Here is a 25,422-nt window from a genome sequence, read left to right as displayed (position 1 = left end):
TGTTCAGAGAGTCTACCAGAGACGGGTCTGGAGGACTGCTATGTGTATCCTGGCAAAGTAACCTTGGCCTTGACAGGATTGCACAAACATGTACAATATTTGAATCCTGCCCAATTTGTACCTTACATAAACATGGGTGGAGATAAATGTCCGTTTACTAAAACAACTAAAACCACTCTCCAAATCTGCATAAAATCAATAAAGTGTGTCCTTGTGTCAATGTAGGAGCATGCCATTGATAAAAAATAAAAAATGAAAAAAGGTATTGATGTCTCTAAGAGCATGAAAAAATAAATTCATGAAAGATGTTTTCTGTTAACCAAGTTCACTGACTGGAGGGGAAGAGAAAGACACCACAGAATACTGAGTTGGACTGGTTTTTGATTGGTCTGGCATCAGCTGTGTGGTTCTATGGGCGAGCACAAAGAGAATGCTGCGGTTATTCTTGGACCACCACCGTCTGCACTTCCATGCACTGTAATGTTCTTGTGTTTACCATCACTGGCTCAGTTCATCTGCTGGGATTATGAGTCAGCCCTCTTAAGAAGCTGTTGAGAGGTCCTGCGAGGACACTGACTGACTGACCTTCCCTCGCTGCATCCAAATTAAAGTGTTTGTACGACTCCAGCACATAAAACCGAGTTCGGACGCAACCATCACCACCGAACTCTTGAATTCTACTGTGTTTTCTCTACGGTGTGTGTGCGTGCTCTGTAGCCTCAAATTAAATTCGGCCTTGGCTTTGAGTTTTTTCTCTCACACAGTGCACATTTTGTCATGTTGTTTGTGCGCTGTGGAACGTCAGCGCAGATATTTTCGGTTGCGTGGAGGAGTCTACCCATAGCAGAGCAAACACGGCAGAATGTTATGTGTGCTGAGCCCCATCACCTTTCAGTGCCTCATCTTCTTCGCTGACAACGTGATGATGTATACGTGGGAATTTAATTTGCTACTGGACAACCTGGCAACACAGCTGGCTATCAAGCATGCCGTGCATTGGCAACATCTGGACCCTTGACTGTAGTTGACTTGGCATCCACTTTATCTCCCTCCCCAGCTTAACTGTGCACTTCTGAATAACACAAAATACCCCAGAGCCATCTGAAAAGTCAACCAACCAGTATCACCACGGAAAGTGGATTTAAATGTCATGTTTCTGAAATGACTCTTTTGTTATTTCAGTGATGCAGCATACAGTATGTTCATCCCCTTGATTACACGTCAACCAGTGATGACATGTAGAAACCTCAAGTCTGTTTCTCTGCCATATCTTCGTTCTGACAACGCATCCTGTTACATCACAAACCACAACTTGGGTTTTAATATTACCATGGGTATTACTCAGAGCCTGTGACCCTGCTGAACCATTTTTATGTCAACTTAGTGTATGCAGCACAGGAAAAAATAAAATGTGACCCAACTGGCCATAACTGCAATGACCGTTTATATGAAACTATTATTTTATCATTTTGGTATAGCAGATTCTATGAAAAAACAACTTTTCCATAACATGCAGAGTCCTTTTGTCAGGCAAAAAAGAAAAGTTTTGCACTCCTGTGACCAAAGAGAAAAAAGTTTTCCTTCCTCTAATCTCAGTCATGTCAAAAGTTGTACTAATGTATTCCATTAAACTCTACGCTTGTTCCCTTACCAAAAAGAAGTGTGCTATTAGTATACAGTACTTCTTTTAAATTTAAAATAAGAGAGTATAAATTCAGTTTACTTTATATTTACTTATCAGAGATATACTTAACAAAAGTATACATAAGTATACTTTGCTCATACTGACAAGTATACAGAAAAGTCTAAGTATCCTTGGCTTATACTGACAAGTATACAGAAAAGTCTAAGTATACTTGGATCATACTGACAAGTATACAGAAAAGTCTAAGTATTCTTGGCTTATACTGACAAGTATATAGAAAAGTCTAAGTATACTTGGATCATACTGACAAGTATACAGAAAAGTCTAAGTATGCTTGGCTTATACTGACAAGTATACAGATAAGTCTAAGTATACTTGGTTCATACTGACAAGTATACAGAAAAATCAAATTACTTGGCTTATACTGACAAGTATACAGAAAAGTCTAAGTATAGTTTTCTTATACTGACAAGTATACAGAAAAGTCTAAGTATTCTTGGTTTATAAGCCTACTAGTACTTAATATTTTGATCAAGATATACTTAAGAAAAGTATAATTAAGTATTCTTGCTTTATAGGCCTACAGAAAGGTATACTTGGCTTGTAGTTGTGCTTACTTTTTGATAGAGCAGCCTATTAAAGTTCCATGGTAATACTTTACACCATATTAATATCTATGCAAATACGTTTGATTCCCATGAGCATACAGTTACAGATCATTACATCTGCAGATGTTGTGTGTCTAGTATAAAAATGAACCAGGAAGGAGCGGTTGTATGAAAAGTGTAATCTTTAAAACATTTTGTTGTGTGTGTGTGTGTGTGTGTGTGTGTGCGTGCGTGTGTGTGTGTGTGTGTGTGGCAGAGTAGTAATAATAAAAACCAAGGCGAACACAGTGTTCCAGGTCAGAGCTGAAGTCTGCACAGCTTTGGTCCAGAGAGCAGCATGAGTCACCGGAAGAGAGCAGATTGCTAGCTTGCAGAATTCATTAAGACAAATGTAAGGTATATGGATTTCCTCTGGAAGGAAAAAAAAAAAAAAAACCTTGGCAGCTGCAGAACAGCACCCTAGTGAATCCTCAAGTAGCTTTCCATACACCTTTGGAATGACAGCATGCCTTTTGCAACGCTAGATGATTTATGCTGGTCTGAATGTAAAAGAATTAGCTTAAATCCTTCAGTGTGTTGACCTATTTTTGTACTGGCTTTGGAACCATTCTCCTACAACAGACTATTACTAGAAACCATTCTCATACAACAGACTATTAAGCAGCTAGTTTAATACTGAGCAGGTCTGCCCTGTGAAACTATCGGCTAGAATAAGAGTAGTCTATGTGTGGAAAAAGCTGAAGAAAATGCAAATTTGGTTGTTAAAGATGCAGGCTAATCTGTTTTTTTTAATTCAACACTAGTAGCTGCTTATACCATGTCATGTCCTTTATCATAGACTGTAGTCTGTGGTCCTTCTGTGCAATGGCGCCCCAGTGCTGAGAAGAGGCAGTATTGCACCAATAAACACTCAAGTTCAGTCATTAGTCTTAAGAGTTACGGTAACGTCATTACTTCAGTAAAATCACTATTTAAAATGCAATAATTATACTACTGTTATTATATACCTGTATACCTGTTCAACATGTTCACAAGATAACCTTAGGGGCTTACACTTAGCTTGCCAAAGGAGGTGAAACAAGAGTTTTACTTCAAATAAAATCCCACAGAAATAACAGTAACGATAGAAGTGCAACACATTATTGCTCAACGGCTGTTAAAAGAATATATACGTTAGGTCAGGGGTCAGCAACCTTCACTATAAAAAGAGCCTTTTTAGGCAGAAAACAACAACAACAAAAAATCTGTCTGGAGCCGCAAAAAATTTGAGCATTGTGATGAAGGTAACACAGTTTATAGTCTAAGTATATAGTATATAAGTCTAATGCAGTGAGGGCCACAGTGCAAATTTACTACGGAGTATAAGGGCCACATTGAGGGAAAAAGCATCTGAGATTTACAGAATAAAGTCATAATATTACAAGAATAAAGTCATAACTTAACGAGAAAAAAAGTTGTAATATTATGAGAATAAAGTCATAATATTACAAGAATAAAGTCATAACTTTATGAGAAAAAAAATTGTAATATGAGAATAAAGTCATAACTACGACAAACAAATTGTAATATTATGAGAATAAAGTCATAACTACGACAACATTTTTTTTAATATTATGAGAATAAAGTCATAACTTTACAAGAAAAAAAGTTGTAATATTATGAAAATAAAGTCATATTACAAGAATAAAGTCATAATATTATGAGAATAAAGTCATAATATTACAAGAATAAAGTCATAACTTAACGAGAAAAAAAGTTGTAATATTACAAGAATAAAGTTATAACTTTATGAGAAAAAAATTGTAATATGAGAATAAAGTCATAACTACGACAAACAAATTGTAATATTATGAGAATAAAGTCATAACTACGACAACATTTTTTTAAATATTATGAGAATAAAGTCATAACTTTACGAGAAAAAAAGTTGTAATATTATGAGAATAAAGTCATAATATTACAAGAATAAAGTCATAATATTACAAGAATAAAGTCATAACTACGAGAAAAAAAAATTGTAATATTATGAGAATAGTCATAACTTTACAAGAATTTTTTTTAATATTATGAGAATAAAGTCATAACTTTACAAGAAAAAAAGTTGTAATATTACAAGAATAAATTCATAACTACGAGAAAAAAAGTTGTTATATTATGAGAATAAAGTCGTAATATGAGAATAAAGTCATAACTTTAAGAGAAAAAAAGTTGTAATATTATGAGAATAAAGTTATAACTACGAGAAAAAAAGAAAGTAGCACGTAAAATTACTACTTTATAATATTATGCCTTTTTTCCTCGTAATATTACTTTATTCTTGTAATATCATGACTTTATTCTCGTAATATTATGAATTTATTCTAGTAATATTATGACTGTATTCTAGAAATATTATGACTCTATTCTAGTAATATTATGACTTTATTCTAGTAACATTAGGGCTTCATTCTAGTAATATTATGACTTTATTCTTGTAATATTATGACTGTATTCTAGTAATATTATGACTTTATTCTAGTAATATTATGACTGTATTCTCATAATACTACATTTTTTTCTCATAAACCTCTGACTTTATTCTCAAAATCTCAGATTTATTTTTTTTCCTCAATGTGTCCCTAATACTCCGTCATACCATAAACCTACAACAATGATGAATAACAATGAAAATGTAAACGATAAACAGTTATTCATTTCCATGTGTATAAATCCACAGACAGGGAGCCACTGGAGAGGAGCTGAAGAGCTGCAGGTTGCTAGGAGACCTCTGAGTTAGAGGAACAGTATTTTGGAGATAACTAGGGAAAAACCACAAATATACATTGTTATCTAGCTAAAATAATTTACAGTGATGCCTCAAAAAGCCTCAAATGTCAGACGTTATGCGCTTATAGTCAACAAACCTGAGTAAATGATCCAGGAGCAGCAGTTAAACTCTGTAATTCACACTTTAAACACAAACCATGAATGAAGGACTGATCCTGAATCGGCCACCTCGGCACCGGAAGTCCGTCAGTTTGGAAGAGAAGTGCCACAGGAAATACCTTCCGCCGCAGAGAGAACATTAAGGGCTGCCATCTTACCGAGCTTACGGTAAGAACAACTTGCTTCGTGTTGTTGTTGTTGTGTGTAGCCTTGTTAGCTGTGCTGCTGCTACACGTTCACTGATATCCCTGTGTGTAGTCAGTGTGAACATGTATAATCTCAACCAGCTTGTGTTGTGTTGACAGTTAGCTCACCTAGCTTGATTAGCTAGCATTGTGTCTGTGATGCTACTGTTAGCACTGAATGTTATCAAGTTAAAAGAACAACAATATCACAACGCTGTCAGGCTGTTAGCATGGCAGCTTTGAGGTTTTTCACCTGCACTTTATGTCAGAGAGGTTAGGTATTTTAATGGACTTGAGAACTAGCTGCCTTTTTTGCTTTTGAGCAAGGTAAGGTAAGTTAAGTAAGTACACTTGGATCATACTGACAAGTATACAGAAAAGTCTAAGTATACTTGGCTCATACTGACAAGTATACAGAAAAGTCTAAGTATACTTGGCTTATACTTAAAGGTATACAGAAAAGTCTAAATATACTTGGATCATACTGACAAGTAAACAGAAAAATCTAAGTATACTTGGCTTATACTGACAAGTATACAGAAAAGTCTAACTTGGTTTATACTGACAAGTATACAGAAAAGTCTAACTTGGCTCATACTGACAAGTATACAGAAAAGTCTAACTTGGCTCATACTGACAAGTATACAGAAAAGTCTAAGTATACTTGGCTTATACTTAAAGGTATACAGAAAAGTCTAAATATACTTGGATCATACTGACAAGTAAACAGAAAAATCTAAGTATACTTGATTTATACTGACAAGTATACAGAAAAGTCTAACTTGGTTTATACTGACAAGTATACAGAAAAGTCTAACTTGGCTCATACTGACAAGTATACAGAAAAGTCTAACTTGGCTCATACTGACAAGTATACAGAAAAGTCTAACTTGGCTAATACTGACAAGTATACAGAAAAGTCTAACTTGGTTTATACTGACAAGTATACAGAAAAGTCTAACTTGGCTCATACTGACAAGTATACAGAAAAGTCTAAGTATACTTGGCTTATACTTAAAGATATACAGAAAAGTCTAAATATACTTGGATCATACTGACAAGTAAACAGAAAAATCTAGTATACTTGGTTTATACTGACAAGTATACAGAAAAGTCTAACTTGGCTCATACTGACAAGTATACAGAAAAGTCTAACTTGGCTTATACTGACAAGTATACAGAAAAGTCTAACTTGGCTCATACTGACAAGTATACAGAAAAGTCTAACTTGGTTTATACTGACAAGTATACAGAAAAGTCTAACTTGGCTCATACTGACAAGTATACAGAAAAATCTAAGTATTCTTGGATCATTTTTTTATAATTGACTTCTCAGCAGATTTTTTGTTATCTGATTTGAACAGTAATGCAAACAGCACTTTACTATGAACATAAATGCACTTTTCTCTGCTGCTAGACACGACTGCAAATTGGGTGCATGACTGCAATTTGTGTGGAATTGTGTCTGAAACGTTTACTTATTTTATTTTTGTATTGTTATTTTTAGGTATGTTAATTTGAATACTTATTTATTCTATCCTTTTTAATGCACTGACGGGAGCTGGGGGAAACAATATGTTGTTTCCTTCTGTGTATGCAAATACTCAGTGAAATGACAATAAAGTGAATCTTTAATCTTGAATCTTAATTTAGCTTCATGGTCCCACCTGTGAGAAAGCATGTTTGAGTGTGTTCACACATTTAATAACTAGTTAGTTTAAGCATTATAAGTCACCTTTCCCCCTTCTTGTATTTCTCAACAGCACAAATGAATTATGGGGCTCAAAGTGGTCCAGCTTACCTCCAAGTCCCACCACGAAAACATCCTGGCCTCTCTGCAACAGCTGAGGCTGCAGGGACAGCTCAGTGATGTCACAGTGCAGGTAGACTACCAGGGAGACGTGCAGGAGTTTCAGGCCCACCAGCTGATGCTCGCGGCATCCAGTGGCTACTTCAAGAAGATCCTTCTCTCTCAGGATGCCGCCCGAGACAAAGTATTACTCTCCAATATGCACTCCAACGATTTCTCCAAGTTTTTGGAGTTTGTGTACACTGGTAAAGTTGAAGTTGTCAGAGACAAGATTGGTGATGTTCAAGCAGCGGCACAGCTTTTGGACTGTGAGGATCTGTCTGAGGTTTGCGGTGAGGCCATGAGTGCTGGAATACTGCAAAAACCTACGAAGAAAGCATCCGCATCAGTAGATAAAGGTGACTTACATGGTGCCAAGAAAGACAAAAAGACCAAAGTGAAGAAGCAGCCTAAACGGTTACTTCTTAAGCGGTGGCTCTCTCCACAGAGCTCTGAGAAAGAAGTCATTTCAAAAAGATTAAAGGCAAAGAAAGCCGCGAAGGATGAAACAATACAAGGAAAAAGCCTAAAACTGAGGATGGCTGGCCGTAAAGTCCTTCGGAGTCATTTTAATACTAAAAGAGAGGCTAACCCTGACAATAAAAAACAAGTTACCAATGAAGACACGGAGGAGAATGAGGACAGGACTGAAGCCGAGGCTCGGGCAGAGAAAGGGTACGAGTCATCATTGGGAATGCCAGCCTCTGATACGGATGATTGGGATTGGAATGGTATGGAAGATGTGCAGAGTAGTGATCCTGAAGAAGACTCCTTGTTGTTATCTGTGGGGGATGAAGAGGAGGATGAAGAGGGACAGCTCAAGGACACATTAAAGAAAACATCCAAGGCCCAGTTCCAGTGTAACAAGTGCCAGCGGACCTTCCACTATGAGAGAAGCTACTTGAAGCACATCAGGTAGGACATATTAGTGCTCCACCAGGGTTTCATTTATTGATTGATACCATAGATGCCCTATATAACAGGATTAATTCCAGGGCAATTGCAAGCAAATTTTCAGGAGTGAGATTGGCACGCAGCTGTTTGCAAGCTTGCAACCTCATTATCAAACATGTTTTAATATTTTCCTAGGTGGTCTTATAGTCTTATGACAGCTTTTTAATAGTATGGTCATACCATCATTTCCAAAATGTACAAAAAGATTTTTTTTCTTTTTTTTGAGTTGAACAACTGAGCAGAAAGTTACTGAAAACTGAAATGTGTCCATACACAAGACTGGTAATTTTTCTAACTGTGTTGTTACTATAAGAATTATTTCGTTCACCAGTTCTCCCAGTGATGACAGCACTGTGCTACCACAGCTCTACCGTGTTCACTGGAGTAAATCTTTCAAAGTCACCTCCAAAGCTTGAGCTATGTCAGATGATCATTGATGCAACCTATCATGAAAGCTAAGACATTTGTCTTCTGATATTGCTGTAACCTGTTGCTGCTCCCTTTGGCCAGCACGTACCATGGAGTGAAAGCAGACGTCATCTACCGCTGTGAGACCTGCCAGCAAACCTTCGCCAACCGCAGCAATCTGAAGATCCACGAAAAGCACGTCCACAGCAACGAGAGGCTCTTTACCTGCGACTCCTGCGGAAAGACCTTCAAACGAAAGAAGGATGTTGTCCGCCATCAAAGACAGGTGAAGATTAATTCAATTCCACACACTTCCTATATCTAAAAGTCATATCCAGTGTTATTTCCATGATAAAATACATATATGATATATAAATAATATACAAGAATAATAATTTTCTAAAGAGTCAATCTACCTGCATGGTGTCCCTGATTTGATCATTCCTGTCTTACATTCCCGCTGCTTCTCAGGTGCATGAACGTAACAATTCGCGACATGTCTGCCCCGACTGTGGAAAGGCACTCAGCTCCAAAACCGCTCTGTTGTTGCATGAGAGGACACACACGGGTGCAAAGCCCTTCGAGTGCACCGACTGCGGGGCCAGGTTTACCCAGAACTCTGCCCTCAAGATGCACCGCAGGTACGGAGCTCACTGATGACAGCCGGTCAAATGATGGTGAACTGGAGTGGGAGGTTTGTAGATGCTAAAGACGGGTAGGGATGTTACTCAAAGATGACAGGTAGTAATCTTGGGTCAGTGAAGAGGAATGTAAAAAGTTGAGCAAATACCTCTCTTTGACAAAATACCTTTGACTTTGGTAGAAATTCCAGTCAGATTTGTCCTACTGTCTGTTAGTCAATCATCAGTTGTGAACATAAACACTTCTAGCTAGAAAAACCTGGAAACCAGAGAGTAATAATGTGCGATGTGAATGTTCTTTTATACATATTAATAACATTCAGTATGTATATGTGAAAAATATTTGAGCGCTAAATGTGTTTGTTTTACTTTCTGCAGGACTCACACAGGAGAGAAGCCATTCGCATGTGACGAGTGTGAAGCCCGGTTCACTCAGAAGCACATGTTGGCCTATCACAAGCGATCACACACAGGTGAGAGAGTGATATCATTTCAAAACTATTCAGATTTCTGCATTCTGTCTCTGTAAAAAGAGGTTTTGTTGAAGTGGGCCCTTAAAGCTTGCACCCAATGAAGACAAGGCTATGTGCACATACCAGACCAAAAGTTAGTTTTTCTCCTGTTTAGGAGAGAAACCCTTCATGTGTGAGGCCTGCGGGAAAAGCTTTGCATCTAAAGAATACCTGAGACACCACTCAAACATCCACACCGGGTCCAAGCCATACAAGTGCGAGCAGTGCGGTCGAGGCTTCGCTCAGAGGAATTCCCTCCACCAGCATTTAAAGATACACACAGGTAATTGTATAAATCATTGACGTATTTTGTTCTTGTTCATTTGGAGGCTTAGTCTACTTTACAGCTTTCTTCTTTACTGTTCCCCTCTGTTTTACACACTGTGTGTTCTGGTGTATGTTTGTTCCCTCTGTGGTGATTGTTAGGTGAGCGTCCGTACAGCTGTAAAGACTGCGACAAGCAGTTCACCCAGCTCAACGCCCTCCAGAGGCACCAGCGTATTCACACAGGAGAGAAGCCCTACATGTGTGGTCTTTGTAGACGCACCTTTACAGACAAGTCCACCCTTCGCAGGCACACTATGGTGAGCAGTGCTTATCTTACTGTAGCGACTAACTATCAGATAGAGTATTTTCATCTGTATGGGTTTAAAGTGATAGTTTGGGTGTTTTGAAGTGTATTGTATGAGGTACTTATTCATAGTAGGTGTAATATTTACAGTAGATGACGATCGGCTAGCCCTCAGCATCGAGAAGCAGACAGGAGCACTGGAGCAAAGCAATATGGACGGGAACGGCAGAAAAACATATTTTAGCCACCTAAAAGAATGGCTCACCTAAAAAAAATTGATATCCATTTGATTGTACGTTATATTTAGAATATTTTCCGATGGCGAACTGAAAGTGAAACGTATCTATACTGTTTATGTCATTTCGCCTGCTGGCTTTGGAGAGAGCGTAGATAAGTTTCACTTTCAGTTCAGCTCCCCGTCGGAAAGGAGAAGGAAAAGGGCTGTCTGACGGCAAGATAAAGTGGTGAAAATATTCTAAATATAGCGTACACTTAAATGGATATCGATTTTTTTTTTTTTTTATAGGTGAGCCTTTTTTTTAGGTGGCTAAAATACGTTTTTCTGTCGTCCCCGTCCGCAGCACTGTATTGCTTTTCTCCTGTGTCGGTACTCCTGTCTTCTTCTCTAAGCTGGGGGCACACCGACCGTCATCTACTTTAAGTAATACACTGCTGACTATGGATAAATCAAAACACCTGAACTATCCCTTTAACTTGTACTGTGACAACATTTAGTTACCCATGATCAAAAAGGGGATATTGTTAAGGGCGTTAGGCATTTGTACAATGACTACCAATGCATGTTTATCACCTGATATGTTGTGTTTTTAAAGTACTTTGACTCATCACATGTGGTGTAAAAAATAACATGAACTCTTTTAACATCCAGATCCATGACTCGGATGCTCCCTGGAAAACCTACCTTGTGGTGCTGGAGGGAAATGTGGAGGATAAGAAACCCAAAAGTCCTACTAAGGGAAAGACAGAAAAAGCAGGACCAAAGGAGAAAAGGAGCACTGCTAGAAAAGGTGCTGGTGGTTCTGCTGCTGGTGGTACTGGTACAGCAGGCGGTCATGGTAAAACCCCCACTGACTCCTTGGTGTTGTCGTCTGAGCCGATCACTCTCCCATCTGAATGGACCAGCCATGGGGCGTTTGCTGTGGTCAGCCACGGCGCCCTCGGCGGGATCACCGTCATCCACACCGAGATGCCACCCGGGACCCAGCTCCAGCCCATCGTAACCACCGACAGCACAGGGGCCAGCGTTATTTCCTTAGATGGATCAGGCATCCCCTTCTCAATACCAGTCTCCATGGCTCACACTCTCCCCTTGTGCTCTGAAGCGTCCTCCACCTCTCTGTCTATACCCACTCTCTCAATTCCTGTTTCTGATGGCACGTTTGCATCAGTCTCAGAGATCCCAACTGTTTCTACGGCCTCTGTCCTGGAAGCTGCAGCCTCACAGACCATTTTGGCTTCAGTTTCAGACGCCAAGGCCGCTTCCGAGACGGCTATTTTGCTGCCTGACATTCAGACAGTGATTGTCGGCGCAGAGGTGTGTGGGAAAGAACAATCAGCTGAGGTCCCGAGCGATGGAGAGCAGAGGACAGCAGATAACCCCTCAGGTGAACCTGAAGGGGCCCCAGCTCAAGATGCTGTGTAGAGAATGCATGTGAATAGAAAGAATCTAATGTGGGTGTGGGGGGATTTAAAATCAAATTTCAACCCCCGCTTTTCCACGTTATATCATGTATATATACTTTAGCATTAGCAGTGTATGAATGTGTGGTCTGACCATGTGGTGTTTTATCATTATTAGGATCTTTAAGTCCAGTGTTTCATTAACAGACTTGGATGTGACGTTTCAGTTTGTCACACTCTTTTGGAACACGAAGGTATTCATTAAAAATCACAAGAATTAGCTATAGTCAGAGATAAAAACTAAAATATGATTATGGTATTAGTGTGATTTATGTCAGGGATAATGTACAGCGAGCCGGGGTCTACGGCTTCGCGTCAGGGTCCTGCCGCATCACCCTGTTGGGTTTTATTCACAACAATGACCTGCCAGCTGTACATTATCATGCTTATTACACGGCTACTTACTTGAGAAATCAATAATTTGACACAAAAACGGTCTGCCAGAGTCCAACAGCAGAACTGCACCCATAGCAACGGTCTGTTATACATAGCAACGGTCTGCTATAAAGAAATAACAGACCGTAGAACGCTGTGATTGACCAATCAGAATTGAGTATTCAACAAAGCTGTTTAATAATGAATAATATTGTACATATTTTATAATTCATAGGGTGAAATGTTGCACAAATTATATTGAACACATTAAATTAATGTTAAATTAATTTCATATAAAGCCAAACATCACATCAGGTTCAGTACGTTTTTACCAATCAAATTAATATCAGACATCTGTTCCCCATACATTATGTATTGCAGGAGTTACAACTTCGAAGGGAACCTTGTCAGAAGACCTTGGCAGCTGCACAACAGCACCCCAGTGAATCCTCAAGTAGCTCTCCGTACACCTTTGGAATAACAGCATAGTCTGCTTTACTCTGCTGGTGATTTATGTGGGTCTGAATGTAAATGAAGTTGTGTAAATCCTTCAAAGATTCTGGCACTTTTCTCTTTTGGAACCATTTCCATATAACCACAGCTGTGTTTCCAAATGTTTTGCTATGCTCAGCAGATACCTGTGTAAAAAGCCTTAAGGATTTATAGGGCTGCCTCCAATAAAAGTTCTAGTTTTTCCCTAAATGTTAAGAAAAACTTTGAAGTTTGGGATTTTTAACTGAACGAAAAATGATTCGGCTGTTTTGAATTAGTTGGTGAGTTCTTTTCAAACGGGTCTCACAAGAAAATGTAAACTTTTAAAACTTTTTATTTATCATAAATAATCACACAATTTGAATCCGTTACCATTAAAACCATATTGTCAATTTGGACACTTGCAAAGATGGAAGGCTGATCATATGTCAATAGTTGCATGAGAGCATAAGAGAGGTAATGCACACTAAACATAATGTAGACACTCCATCACTGTTGTGTAAGGACATGGAGCTGTAGAACTAGTGTACTACAGTAAGAGATTGATTTGATTGATTTTTCTATTTACCACCCCAACAAGCTCCACCAATCAAATGGTCATGTTTTTAGTATCAAGTTACAGTCAGCGGATCTACAGCAGCGGCATGAATGATACACAAAGGAATGTAATAGATCAATAAAGTAACATATGAGTTTGATTACATGTCAGTTCAAATAATAGCAACAAATATTGTGTTGAGTTGTCATAAATTCAACTTGAAATATATTTATACATTTAAATGGAGTAACAACAAACTTAAAGGAACAGTGTGTAACATTTCAGGGGATCTATTAGCAGTAATGGAATATAATATTCATAACTATGTTTTCCTTAGTGTATAATCACCTGAAACTAAGATTCTTTGTGTTTTTGTTAGCTTAGAATGAGTCCTTCACATCTACTTAGGGGTCGGGTCCTCTCCACGATGCCATGTTGCTCCGCCATGCTTCTACAGTAGCCCAGAATGGACAAACCAAACACTGGCTCTAGACAGGGCCTTTTGCATTTTGGAAAGGGAGGAGTGAGCGGAGGGGTACTCAGTTGGTTGCAATCTGCAACCACACCACTAGATGCTACCAAATCCACACACTGTCCCTTTAAAATACTAATAATTCAGCTAGCCCATGTTCTTACCCATCTCATTTTCCTAATTTCTTTTTGCACTACTGGAAACATGCATGGTACTGGGATATTCCCTGAACTTGGAAAGTGTTAATGAAATATAATTATAATCAATATGACAAATGAGAACGCTTCAATTCAAAGTACAAAGTGTGCCTCATGACATTATGCTGGTAAAGATAATAAAAGCTTGGAAGTGTATTACATATAACATTGCTGTTTGAAAGGTAAGGTCAAAGGCGGAACAGTACAGCAGGGATTATAATATCTTTATTATTATTGTCCATTCGCACTAGCATACAGATCATATCCAAGGTCCATTGTCATTCCATCTGGAAGAAGCTGGATACGCAGGGCGACAGACCCTTTAGTAAAAACTTTGGTCTGGCTCACACTAGTGAATGTAACACAACGCTAATCTATACACAATGACATGCTTAGCGACTGGCCATTTGGAAGGTGCACTGCAGCAGTAGACCTTCAGATGATGAGTTCACATCACAACACGGCACAAGATGAGTGACTAATGATGCACATTACCCCCAAGATTACTGCCCTGGAAATAAGTGAGTAAAGGTTTCCGTGTCAGTGCTTTTCATCCAGAAATACGTATTCCACAGGCAAACTATAAATCACAGCTTACAGATTCAAACATTCAAAGTATTATTACATCAACAAAACGTAAAGTAATAAGTTATCCTGGTGTGTGGGGGAAAAGAAAATCAGTAGTTGTGATTAGATACATATGTTTAACAGTCTACACTTGGTGCATATCATCACCCTTCTTCAAGAAGAGTCTCTCGCCGTTGATGATAAAATGGAAATCCACTTTTTGTGTCTGTAATGACTTTAGCTTTGAGAACAATCATGACATTGATTTGACCCCTTCCCTTCTGCTCCAACAAATACAAAATTAATATAATGGTACATTCTTGAAATACATACACACCATGATAATCTTATGTACAACAAACTGAAACATTTAAATAATCAGTTTAAATATATAATAAACCAGATTAAAAAAAAAAAGAACTCGCTGCGTCTGACTAGGAAACGATAATTGTACAAAACATGCAGTGCTCGTTGTCAATACTAACATCAGTTTCAATACAATATACCGTTCTGAAATCCCCCAGCAGGACAGATTCCAGCAGAAAAGGTATGCAGCAATCCTCTAGACAGAGGTGAGGGCGAGAGGATTTACATTCCGACTAGATTCAGATATGCTCGTAAGGAAAGCAAAGATAGTACTCTGACAGTATAGCAGTGAGCGGTGGAATATTCAAAGTCATCAGCAGACACTCATCTCCAAATGCTATACACGGTGAGGTGAGTGAAGAGTGTGAGTGTGTGTGTGTGTGAATGCATGCGTGATGGATTTGTCCCTCAGTGCTGCATTTCCAACCCCTGGGTTTCTTTCATTTCAAATCCCCTTCGTCACCCTGGATGGTCTTTTTGATGCGCAGCAGGAGGGATGTGTGCCACTGGTCCAGACGTGAGATTGCGTCGAAGTCCTTTACCTGCAGGCGGGGGGAAGGGACACGGAGATGAGCTTTTTATTCCCCCAAAATTAGGATTACACCTGGTAAGTTTCTGCTCAATTATATTCATTTCAAGATTACTTTATTTGTCCATAGGGAAACTTGGACATAAAGACTGCGACCAGTGGGCTACCTCCGGGTCTGAAAAGTGAAACCAGTGCGGTAGTGCCTTACACTTGCATTCTTTCTAATAGCCAGCAGGGGGCGACTCTTCTAGTTGCAAAAACAAGTCAGATTGTATAGAAGTCTTTGAGAAAATGACCCCACTTCTAAACTTGATTTATTACCTCAGTAAACATTGTAACAAAAAGTATAGAAGCAAAGAGACAAAACTCCGGTGTTTTTTTGACAACAGCCACTGCTGCCATTTTGGACTAAAAACGCTTATTATATTTATAATATTTTATTGTTCAACACAGGTTATTTTCGGTAGAATATGACAATAGAATCGAAATAATTTTGTTTTACATTTGTACGGCACTTTTTAGGCGGATGTTTTGCTGGCGTCCACAAGTCGTTTTCAGTCCAAAATGGTTGTAAACATGAGTTTATGGTCTCAATCGCTAGTTTCAAGTCTTCTTCAATACAGCATGATGTTCATTTAGTAAATTATGGTCCCATTTGAGTCAAATAGACTCAAAGCAAGGTATGCTTTAGAGCGTGGCTACCGTGTGACTGGCAGGTCACTACCACGGCTTTGTCCGGTCTGGGAGTTGTCCGTGTTTTCCTCTTAGAACTTTAACCCTTTCAAGGTGTGAAATTCCTGAAAGTTAATTGTAACCTTTTTGGTCGCCTGAAAATGTCTTGTTCAGCTCAGCGTTCGGTTGTACTTAGCTCCACCCTCTCACTGTCACTGTCTCACTATCTCAGTGTCACTTCTGGTTGCAAAAAAGCAACATGGCGACGGGCAAAATGCAGAGCTCGAGGCTTCAAAGCGGCAGTCTACAAGCCAATGGGTAACGTCACGGTGACTACGTCCACTTCTTATACACAGTCTATGGCTGCCACATACAAAAAAATTACAATTATAGTGCAGTAACAGATGTAAAGTGCATTCAAATACATGCAACACAGCCCCTCATTTCACACCCTCCTTATGAGGACTCTTCACTCCAAGTTAACTTTGAAACCTCTTTTAGGAGCTCAGCTATATATGGATGCACTCCATCAGTCTGCACCAGTTCCACATAAACACACAGTCCTGGGAGACTGAATGGATACCTGAGATCCAGCTTTCAACTTTTTTTTTGAACACACGAGGGATCCAACAAAAGTACAAGAGCTGAAGCAAAGGGATTCCTGTGCTCACCAAAAAACCTTGTTTTAAAACTTGAGAACTTTCTTAGGGTATACAAGACTTACTGCCTCTGTGAAAGCTTCGCAGTTCTGTTCCTCATGAGCATCGAGAAGTTTCTGTTGAGACAAAAAAAAATGTAGGTTACTCATAGAAACTGAACAGATTAAGGGGGAAAAAGTAAGCCATCAGATTCCTCAGGAGTTCTTAGTGTCGAGTTACCTTCAACAGTTTGCATTCTCTGGAGTCTGAGAAAGCCGGGAACATCTCCTCGTATTTTTCAATAGCAATCTGTGGAGACACAGCGTGTTAAACTTCTATCACAACTCTCAAATCCTGAGAACAGAACCACAGAGGTATAAACTCGCCCTGGCGTTGAGCTCGTCGACGATGAAATGACAGAGGGAGGCTTTGAAGAAATATTCTTTGGCGCTGTATTTCAGCAATGGGTTGTCCATCGTGTTGGCTCCAACCTACATGCATCCACATCGTACAAAAAGTATTAGAAATGTCAGCATCGCCGAATCAGTGTTGATTGAGAAAGTGCAAGCGTGACACTCAAATACAAGTAGTGCACACCTGCTCGTAGATCTCGATAGCCCTCTGGTACTGCTCCAACTGAGCACAGTAGCCCCCCACCTTCAGCAGACACTTGTTGGCAGAGCTAAGGAACAAAAGGTACACAACACATTTAATACATCACAGACTATAAGAGCTACAGTATATATCTGGAGTATGTGATATCACTTGATACTTTATTTTAAAAGTTTGTAGTGTGCACTTCAATAGCATGTGACACTAGAAATGAATGGAAATGCGATGGCCTTCTTTTGACCTGTCATAGTAGGAACGGCACAGGTGTAACTAATAACATTAACGATGACTCTGTTCTATTTAAGTGTCCCAGTGAGGCATAACAGTGTGACAAGCGAGGCAGCATGCACAACACCAGGGACCCTGAACCTGCCACTGTAAATGTAAAACAGCCCTTGTTAACTTTATTATTTACACCTGTATACTTCCTTCTGTGACATGTCACAGAACAGGCCTTCTGTGATAAATGCCTACTGTTTCTAATCATCATTGTTGCGAAGTGTTACATAAATAATAATAAATCATAAATTATTAATAAATTTGCGAAAGTAAAACCTCCCTTTAATGTTTTCAAGAAAGAAATGGAACTATATATTAGGACAACAATTTTAGGTGGACGTTTTACTGGCGTCCGGTATATACTCAAGCTCTGTTAAATGAAGGTTAACTACTTGCAAACTCTCCACTGCCATGGGAGAGATCTGAAATCCACACAAAAACCTGGTAAATGTAGCCTTGCTTATCAAAGCAGGGAAAACACAGGTGTAACTAATAACAATACTGAGTGCAGGGCCCTGGTGTCCTGCATGTTGGCTCACCTGCATACGCTTGTTAATGTAATTAGTGACAGCTGTGCTTTCCCTGCTGTGAGTCAGAATGTGGAAAAGGCTCCTATGAACAAGAGCATTTCTGATTCTGTAGGAGCCATATGGAGATGGAGATAGAAATAGAAGCTATCCAGCACGCACCAAGGTCTGTTCAACTTATTTACTAGTTGAAATTGTCAACATTAACAAATTAATATAAAAACAAAATTAAAACTGAAATTGTTATTCTTTACAACAACATTCTAGTCTTAAAAGAACAGTGTGTAACATTTCAGCAGATTTATTAGCAGTTTTAGTTAGTTTTCTTTAGGGTGTAATCAACTGAAAATTAGAACTGTTGTGTTTTCATTAGCTTAGAATGAGCCGTTTGTCTACACAGGGAGCAGGTCCTTTACACGTAGTCCGCCATGTTTCTCAAACCAAACACCGGCTCTAGAGAGGGCCTTTCGTATTTTTACGTTAGCCGTTATACCGTAGTTCACCGACACTCTTGTGAAACTGCATGAGCTGCAGAGTGCAAAACCGTGGTACCGCCAGCCGCCATCTGACTTCCGTTGCCCCTAAAATAGTGTTATTATGGTAAGGATTGCCTCTGAGCAAGGCGAACGGTGTTACCATGGTTTTGCACTCGGAGAGAGTGGAATGGTACTCAGTTGGTTGCAATCTGCAACCACACCACTAGATGTCACCAAATCCACACACTGTACCTTTAAAGAGTTTTATCATTATATCAAGTTGTAGAAAAATAAAAATCACCGACAAAAACACATACTACAGTGATGGGTTTTAGAGGTTTTAGAGTGGGAAAAAGACTGAATATACAGTATGTTACAGTACCTGTTGGATTCTTCCCCTTTGTAGTAGTCTGCTGCTTGTTCATAATGTGCAATAGCCTTTACAAAAGAAAAGCAACAAATGCTGTTCAAAACAAGTATGCCCTATAGTGGTGGTATTAATAAATATTAGCAGCATTAACCGACTATGTAACCTCTGATCATGTGATATTACCTTTTCGATATCCACTAGTTCAGACTCGTAGATCTCTGCGATATTGATGTGGTGTTTGGCTGCAATGGTGAATCTTCCCTGGAGGAGGAGGAGGAGAAATCATTACTAACTGGATCTATCCACAGACGCCTCTCGAGTCAATGAAAAGTGTTGCGTTACATTCTCAGTGCAGAGAGGCGAGGTCAAGCAGTAGCCTGTGGCTTCACGTCTACAAGGTTTTAGCTTCGGGAATTAATCCTCGCTAAAGGGAATAACAAGTAGACAATTTGATCAAGGTATCAGTGTTTAATAAACAAACGTGTGTGTGCTTTGAATATGTTGATATGGGCCCAAAATTAAATCTGGTAGTGGGAAGAAAGGCAGGGATCATTCAGATGATGTGATATGATAACTAATACTGTAAATCAAAGGAGAAGAAGTCACAACTAAACACTTTTCAGCTATAAAATTAAAAATGATATGGGCAAATTTACTGTTGTGGATCAGAACATAGACGGACACTTTCTATACGCATCTTACCATGTCTGTGTATATTTCGATGGAGGCATTTAAACACTTGATTGCCTCTTTTGGCAGCATAGAGGCAAGAGGAGGGAACAGTTAGCCATCATGTTAGTTTTGTTGAAGACCATTGCATAGCACCCCATTGATACAGATCAGTCTGCATGCTGAGTTCAACAGGGTGAAATGAGCTGAATGATGCAAAGCAAAGTTTATTTTATGCGACAGGTAAAATAAATAAATGAGGCCACAGCGAGTACAAAGAGCACTATAACTCAACTAATGGTAAATGCCATTCCAAGGGCAATAACTCCAGCACAAGTATCAACAGCAAAGCGACTAAGGCAGAGTGTAAAAAGTGAGATCTGCCTCATTAAAAAACTACAGGCTCATAGCTAGTAGAGAGTAGTAAACTGCCCTGATGTTCTGTCAAATCTATGAGAATTCCTGGTACACCGAATGTTTTGGTAATCTAGAAAGTTCTCAATCTATGATGATTCATCTCTGGAGACTTGACTCATTTTCTGTCACCTTTATCGCCTTATTTCCACACAGCTAGGTGTGGGAATCCTCTAGCTCAGGGGTTGGCAACCTTTCTGATATGAAGTGCCATTTTAAAATGTTGTTGTTAATCTGAGTGCCGTATCAATATTAAGGTTAACATTAAGTTTAACTATGACACCACATCAAATTTTCCAACAAATGTGTAATTTTATTCCATCCATATAGGCAATGTGCATAGCAAAAAAATGTTAAATCAGGACTGTAATTATATATGAGAGCGCTATACAAAAAGGCTGCAATCCTTATGAAAACATCTGCAATCCTTATGAAAACATCCACATAAATCGGAGTTGAAATCATTAACCCTACCAACACACCACCAGTGTTGTTTATCAGCAATACACTTAGCAATTCTGCGAAGAAGGAAAAGAGTAGTAGCCAATCAGAGGCAGAGTAGGGCAGGTCTGCGCGGAACGCGGGTGGGGAAAAAAAAATCAATCAAAATACTGTAAATAACAGGCCGTGCAGCTACCAATAGCTGATTTGACATATGGATGAGGGGGCACAGCACTTTAACATTTCCAAAAAAAAATAGTGTGCCACTGGTTTAAGCCATCACGTGTCACAATTGGCATGCATGCCTAAGGCCCGGGTCGTGTGCTCCTCTCTTGCACCATGCAATGCGATTTGCTAGCGGTCTTTAGATGAGCATTAAAGTTAAAATCTTTGCAACTTTTCAGCGTCAGGAATGTAGTTGCACCACTTGTCAATGTTAAACTTGACCCAGGCAGCCAAGCAAGAGGCAGGCTTTACTACTTAACCACTTTATTCCTGTTTTGATGCCAGTAGATGTGGTAAGGCTAACTAGCTAGCTTACTGTTGGACTGTGAGAGGGAATGGGGAATTCATATCTTATGTTGTGATAGTTTCATGTAGGCTACTGTCTTTGAGAGAAAAAGCGAGAGAGAGACCACATTTTTCTGTTAAATCACATTTGTTGCAAGCACACAGCCCAGCTCCACAGGCGCACCGCTGTTTTGCCCGACGCACTTTGCCAAGGCGTTTTTGAAGCGGCCACACCTGTAGCGATGCGTCTCTATGTGATCAGCCCCTAAGGTTGCCTACCCCTGCTCTAGCTAGTCAACTTTGCTACAAACAGTATTCATGAAAACACTCTTCGTGATAAGTTTTTTAGTCATGGATGAGATAAATTAAAGCAACAACTGTCTCGTCACCATTTATTACTTAACTGTACAAATATTTATTTATAAAAGGGAAATAAAAATCCAGGTACTAAAATGAAAGGAGTGGTTTGAAATTAGGTTTGAACCTAATGAGTTACCACGTCATCTCACCATTGGGGTCAGACTTCTTGTAAGCATTTCCTGCATCGATGAAACTGGTGGCACAGTCGTGTTTGTTCTGCAGCTGCATGTGGAGTCGTGCAGCCTTGCAGAACGCACCTCCAGCAGCTGAAGTCAGAGGAAAAAAGAGAAGGACAGAAACTTTCACACACATACTTTGCATTTAGCTTACACTCTAATTTATGCACATAATTCCACCTATTTTTTTTACTTGTAGCACCTTCACAAGTGCTGCGCTTTGCAGTTATAGTGCCAAACAAATTGGCACATAATCCTACAGCTTCTCAAGTGTGTTGAGATTGATAAGGTGGATAATATGTTTAATAGAAAACTGATTTTCGTACCACTCCAGTTCTTGGCCATCTTGAACATGTTAGCTGCTCTACAGTACATCTCACATGCTTCTTCCACTTTTTGAGGTCCTCTAGACAAAGAATGGAAACAAAAAGAAAACACAGTTGAATATAGTGCACATTTCCATACAGGCTCCATGACATACTAAGGTAATAAAAAAAAATCATCAGTCTGACCTACATATTGAAGTTATATCTAGTAAATTATGCCTAAACAGCACCATAGGGTGATGCACTGTATATGGTGCCAAGCTGCTGCATTTCTCATGGAGATGCAATGGTCAGATCGGTGGACTTGCTTATATAAATCCCTCTACATGGCCACTATAGATCTCCCTCCCTCCATGACAAGAAGTGGACCCCTGAGAGCTCTCTGGAGTTGTAATAATACTCTGGCCATTCAATCATGGCAGAGGATTACATCACAGCTTGGTCAGCCACAGAATTACCAGAAAGCCTGCCAATAACTGCAGACTGGTAACATCAGGGGGTCACCTAGGACAGAGCTTTGGAAAAAAGACTGAGTCATGCAAGACAATAGCTGCTGGCTTTTTGCATTTTGGGCCCATGTAAACAAAGCCTTGCTGGTAAAATATTCAAATATAAAATTACATGCATTTATTTGATTTAAACAACAGCATATTAATGATCTCCCCAAGGTCACTGGTAGAAAATAAGTCGTGGACAAGAATCAGAGTGTCTCTAACCTTTGTTAGAGAAACAAGAATTATTATTATTTTCTAATGTGAATGCAGGCATTATGAATTAAAGGGAAAAGTGCTTTCTATGTTTAAGTTAATTTTGTTATTACCAGTCAAATAAGCTTACAAATTAGGTGCATTCTTGAAGAATGCTCTGCCTCTGTTTAAGTAATTTTTGTTGCACTTTATTCCTGCCTGGTGCCATTGTCACTCCTGTACTCCATACCATGTTTGTACATACCATGGAGTCAACAAAAAACATCATCCTTTAACCTCTACTGAACCTTGGGTCTATGGGTTTTGGGCAGGGTCTGAAATTAACCTTTTTCCTCACCTGCCACTGTCGCAGGTCACTGAACATTTCTACCGGCCTCTCAATTTTTTTTGTCTGCCACTTCTGAAATCTAGGCAGAACACTCAAAAATTGTAAGCACTGAGTCAGTGGTACCAGACCATAGACATTTTAAATATATCATGTAACCTTAATCCATAACTATATTTAATTTAGGCTTTAGAATTGCCTTTTAAAAATAATATTTCTTGATATAAGGAAAACCTGTCTGCCATGGTGGCAGGTGACCTGACATTTTCACCTGCCACAGCCAACATTTCCCTGTTATTTGACAGGTGGCAGGTGCTAATTTCATTCCCTGGCTTTAGGGATTAATTCAGGTGGTAATGAATGCACTGATAAAAGCAAAAAAAAAAACATGTTATAAACACTGTTACAAGCAATAAATTCCCTGTGGCCACTGCCTCCTGGGATTAATATGTTAAGTCAGAATTGTATGTGTTTAGGTTGAGTGTTTTTTCCACAAAAACGGATGTATCTTCACTTGCATATAGAAATAACCTCCTGGAGGTTAAATGACATGTAATCATAAAGAAATCAACTGTTCAGACAATAAGACAAATGCATATAGACATACGTACAGTATATGTCACCTTGCACAATGCGAAGGCTGTGAGACTATATAGAAAGGGTACAAATAATATGTTAAAATAGATATCTCAACCCTCTGAGTTAAGGTTATCTAACAGCAGTGTGCTGCGTAGCTTCTCTCTACTGTAGGTTCAGTAGAGTCGTGATCTGATGGCTTGTTTACAATGATACTGACAGCTAACTCAGCTAACAGGGATTGTTACACTGAATGTCGTCCCACTGGTTTAATATCTAACTATCTACAATACATGGTTGAATAATATCCCGAGAGCTGACTGACTGACTGTCTACATACAGATGGGCTGCGTGTTGACTCAACTAACTGTCAGTTAACGGTTGCTAGGTTAGCTAACTGTCAGTTAACGGTTGCCAAGTTAGCTAACTGTCAGTTAACGGTTGCTAGCTGTCAATTAATGGTTGCTAGGTTAGCTAACTGTCAGTTTACGGTTGCTAGGTTAGCTAACTGTCAGTTAACGGTTGCTAGGTTAGCTAACTGTCAGTTAACGGTTGCTAGGTTACCCAACTGTCAGTTAACGGTTGCTAGGTTACCCAACTGTCAGTTAACGGTTGCTAGGTTAGCCAACTGTCAGTTAACGGTTGCTGGGTTAGCCAACTGTCAGTTAACGGTTGCTGGGTTAGCTAACTGTCAGTTAACGGTTGCTAGGTTAGCCAACTGTCAGTTAACGGTTGCTGGGTTAGCCAACTGTCAGTTAACGGTTGCTGGGTTAGCTAACTGTCAGTTAACGGTTGCTAGCTTGTTGCTAACTGTCAGTTAACGGTTGCTAGGTTAGCTAACTGTCAGTTAACGGTTGCTAGCTTGTTGCTAACTGTCAGTTAACGGTTGCTAGGTTAGCTAACTGTCAGTTAACGGTTGCTAGTTTAGCTAACTGTCAGTTAACGGTTGCTAGCTTGTTGCTAACTGTCAGTTAACGGTTGCTAGCTTGTTGCTAGCTGTCAGTTAACGGTTGCTAGGCAGCGTGTCGGCTCTTTGGTGCAGTGCTTGTCTTATTGTCTTACCCTCCAAACATTCCTCCCAGAAAAGAGCCAGAGGACTTGACTTTCTTGTCAGCGTCGGCCATCAGCTGAATCGCTTCCTTCTCTTTCCCGGAGTTGTCCATTTCCTTTGCTTTATGTGATACAAACTTAGAAGTGAGGGCAGAAACGAACAGCTGCAGAGGATTCCGCTGTTTACAGTGAGGATTACAGTCGACGGGTTTACTCAGCGTAGGCGGGTAACAAGCTATAGTGGATTAGCCGAGTAACCGTGGTGTCGCTGGGAGTTGTAGTCCTTTACGTCACGAACACAGTTGGCTTCAAGGGCAAAAGAAACTACAACTCCCAGTGAAAAGCTATTTTTACATACCGTGATTCGCGAAAATAATATGTAACAGCCATTTATTTATTTTTTGTCGTTAAATTTTACTCACTATTCATTTATGTTTAATTTTCACTTCTCCGTAAAGATAAAATATAATGTCTTATTGTCCGAAAAAGCCTAAAGAAGCAACATAATAGGTGTACGTCGTGTTTCTGTACAACAGAGGGCGCTAAAACATCACAACCAAAACTAACTCGGCATCCTCTTATTCCTCTTTCACACCAAATACAGGGTTGGACCCGGGTTAACTGACCCTGGTCCAGAGAGATGATAGTGACATCATCAATGTGTGCAAAAACATAAACTGTCACAGAATGATGCATGTTTTTGGGATACAGTATACATATTGTACACACAGCATCTTTAACTTTATAAAATGTTAACTT

General features: G+C 39.4%; 2 protein-coding genes across 4 annotated transcripts; one reads left to right on the top strand and one right to left on the bottom strand.

Moving 5' to 3' along the window:
- The first annotated feature begins 5,216 nt into the window (after positions 1–5,216).
- On the top strand, positions 5,217–12,250 carry gzf1 (GDNF-inducible zinc finger protein 1). Of its 3 annotated transcripts, none has more exons than XM_037750756.1 (8): positions 5,217–5,346; positions 7,124–8,127; positions 8,677–8,860; positions 9,046–9,215; positions 9,594–9,688; positions 9,843–10,010; positions 10,154–10,311; positions 11,188–12,250. In XM_037750756.1, the coding sequence occupies exons 2-8, from the start codon at positions 7,139–7,141 to the stop codon at positions 11,959–11,961; spliced, it is 2,538 nt and encodes an 845-aa protein (XP_037606684.1). In that variant the 5' UTR covers positions 5,217–5,346; positions 7,124–7,138; the 3' UTR covers positions 11,962–12,250. The 3 variants fall into 3 exon arrangements, with proteins under 3 accessions (XP_037606684.1, XP_037606685.1, XP_037606686.1); XM_037750757.1 differs by having other exon boundaries at positions 5,221–5,346; positions 7,127–8,127; XM_037750758.1 differs by lacking the exon at positions 5,217–5,346 and adding an exon at positions 5,376–5,690.
- Positions 12,251–14,280: 2,030 nt separating this feature from the next.
- Positions 14,281–24,917, bottom strand: napbb (N-ethylmaleimide-sensitive factor attachment protein, beta b). Its single transcript, XM_037750759.1, has 11 exons — positions 24,676–24,917; positions 22,006–22,085; positions 21,653–21,769; positions 19,812–19,858; positions 19,293–19,370; positions 19,122–19,177; positions 17,443–17,527; positions 17,232–17,336; positions 17,086–17,154; positions 16,932–16,982; positions 14,281–15,548 (listed from the first exon to the last, which is right to left on the bottom strand). The coding sequence occupies exons 1-11, from the start codon at positions 24,774–24,776 to the stop codon at positions 15,447–15,449; spliced, it is 891 nt and encodes a 296-aa protein (XP_037606687.1). The 5' UTR covers positions 24,777–24,917; the 3' UTR covers positions 14,281–15,446.
- Positions 24,918–25,422: the final 505 nt, after the last annotated feature.

The sequence above is a fragment of the Sebastes umbrosus genome, chromosome 18 (assembly GCF_015220745.1).
Source record: "Sebastes umbrosus isolate fSebUmb1 chromosome 18, fSebUmb1.pri, whole genome shotgun sequence".
NCBI lineage: Eukaryota > Metazoa > Chordata > Actinopteri > Perciformes > Sebastidae > Sebastes > Sebastes umbrosus.
Note: the sequence above shows the minus strand (reverse complement) of the source record. Positions and strands in the feature narration are given on the sequence as shown.

Coding starts and splice junctions, on each gene's coding strand:
- gzf1 (XM_037750756.1), top strand. CDS start 7,139: ATGGGGCTCAAAGTGGTCCAGCTTACCTCCAAGTCCCACCACGAAAAC. Junction 9,689..9,842: donor TCACAAGCGATCACACACAG/GTGAGAGAGTGA, acceptor TCTCCTGTTTAG/GAGAGAAACCCTTCATGTGT. Junction 10,312..11,187: donor CCCTTCGCAGGCACACTATG/GTGAGCAGTGCT, acceptor TTTAACATCCAG/ATCCATGACTCGGATGCTCC.
- napbb (XM_037750759.1), bottom strand. CDS start 24,776: ATGGACAACTCCGGGAAAGAGAAGGAAGCGATTCAGCTGATGGCCGAC. Junction 22,086..24,675: donor CTGGGAGGAATGTTTGGAGG/GTAAGACAATAA, acceptor TTCTTTGTCTAG/AGGACCTCAAAAAGTGGAAG. Junction 19,178..19,292: donor AACTAGTGGATATCGAAAAG/GTAATATCACAT, acceptor TCTTTTGTAAAG/GCTATTGCACATTATGAACA.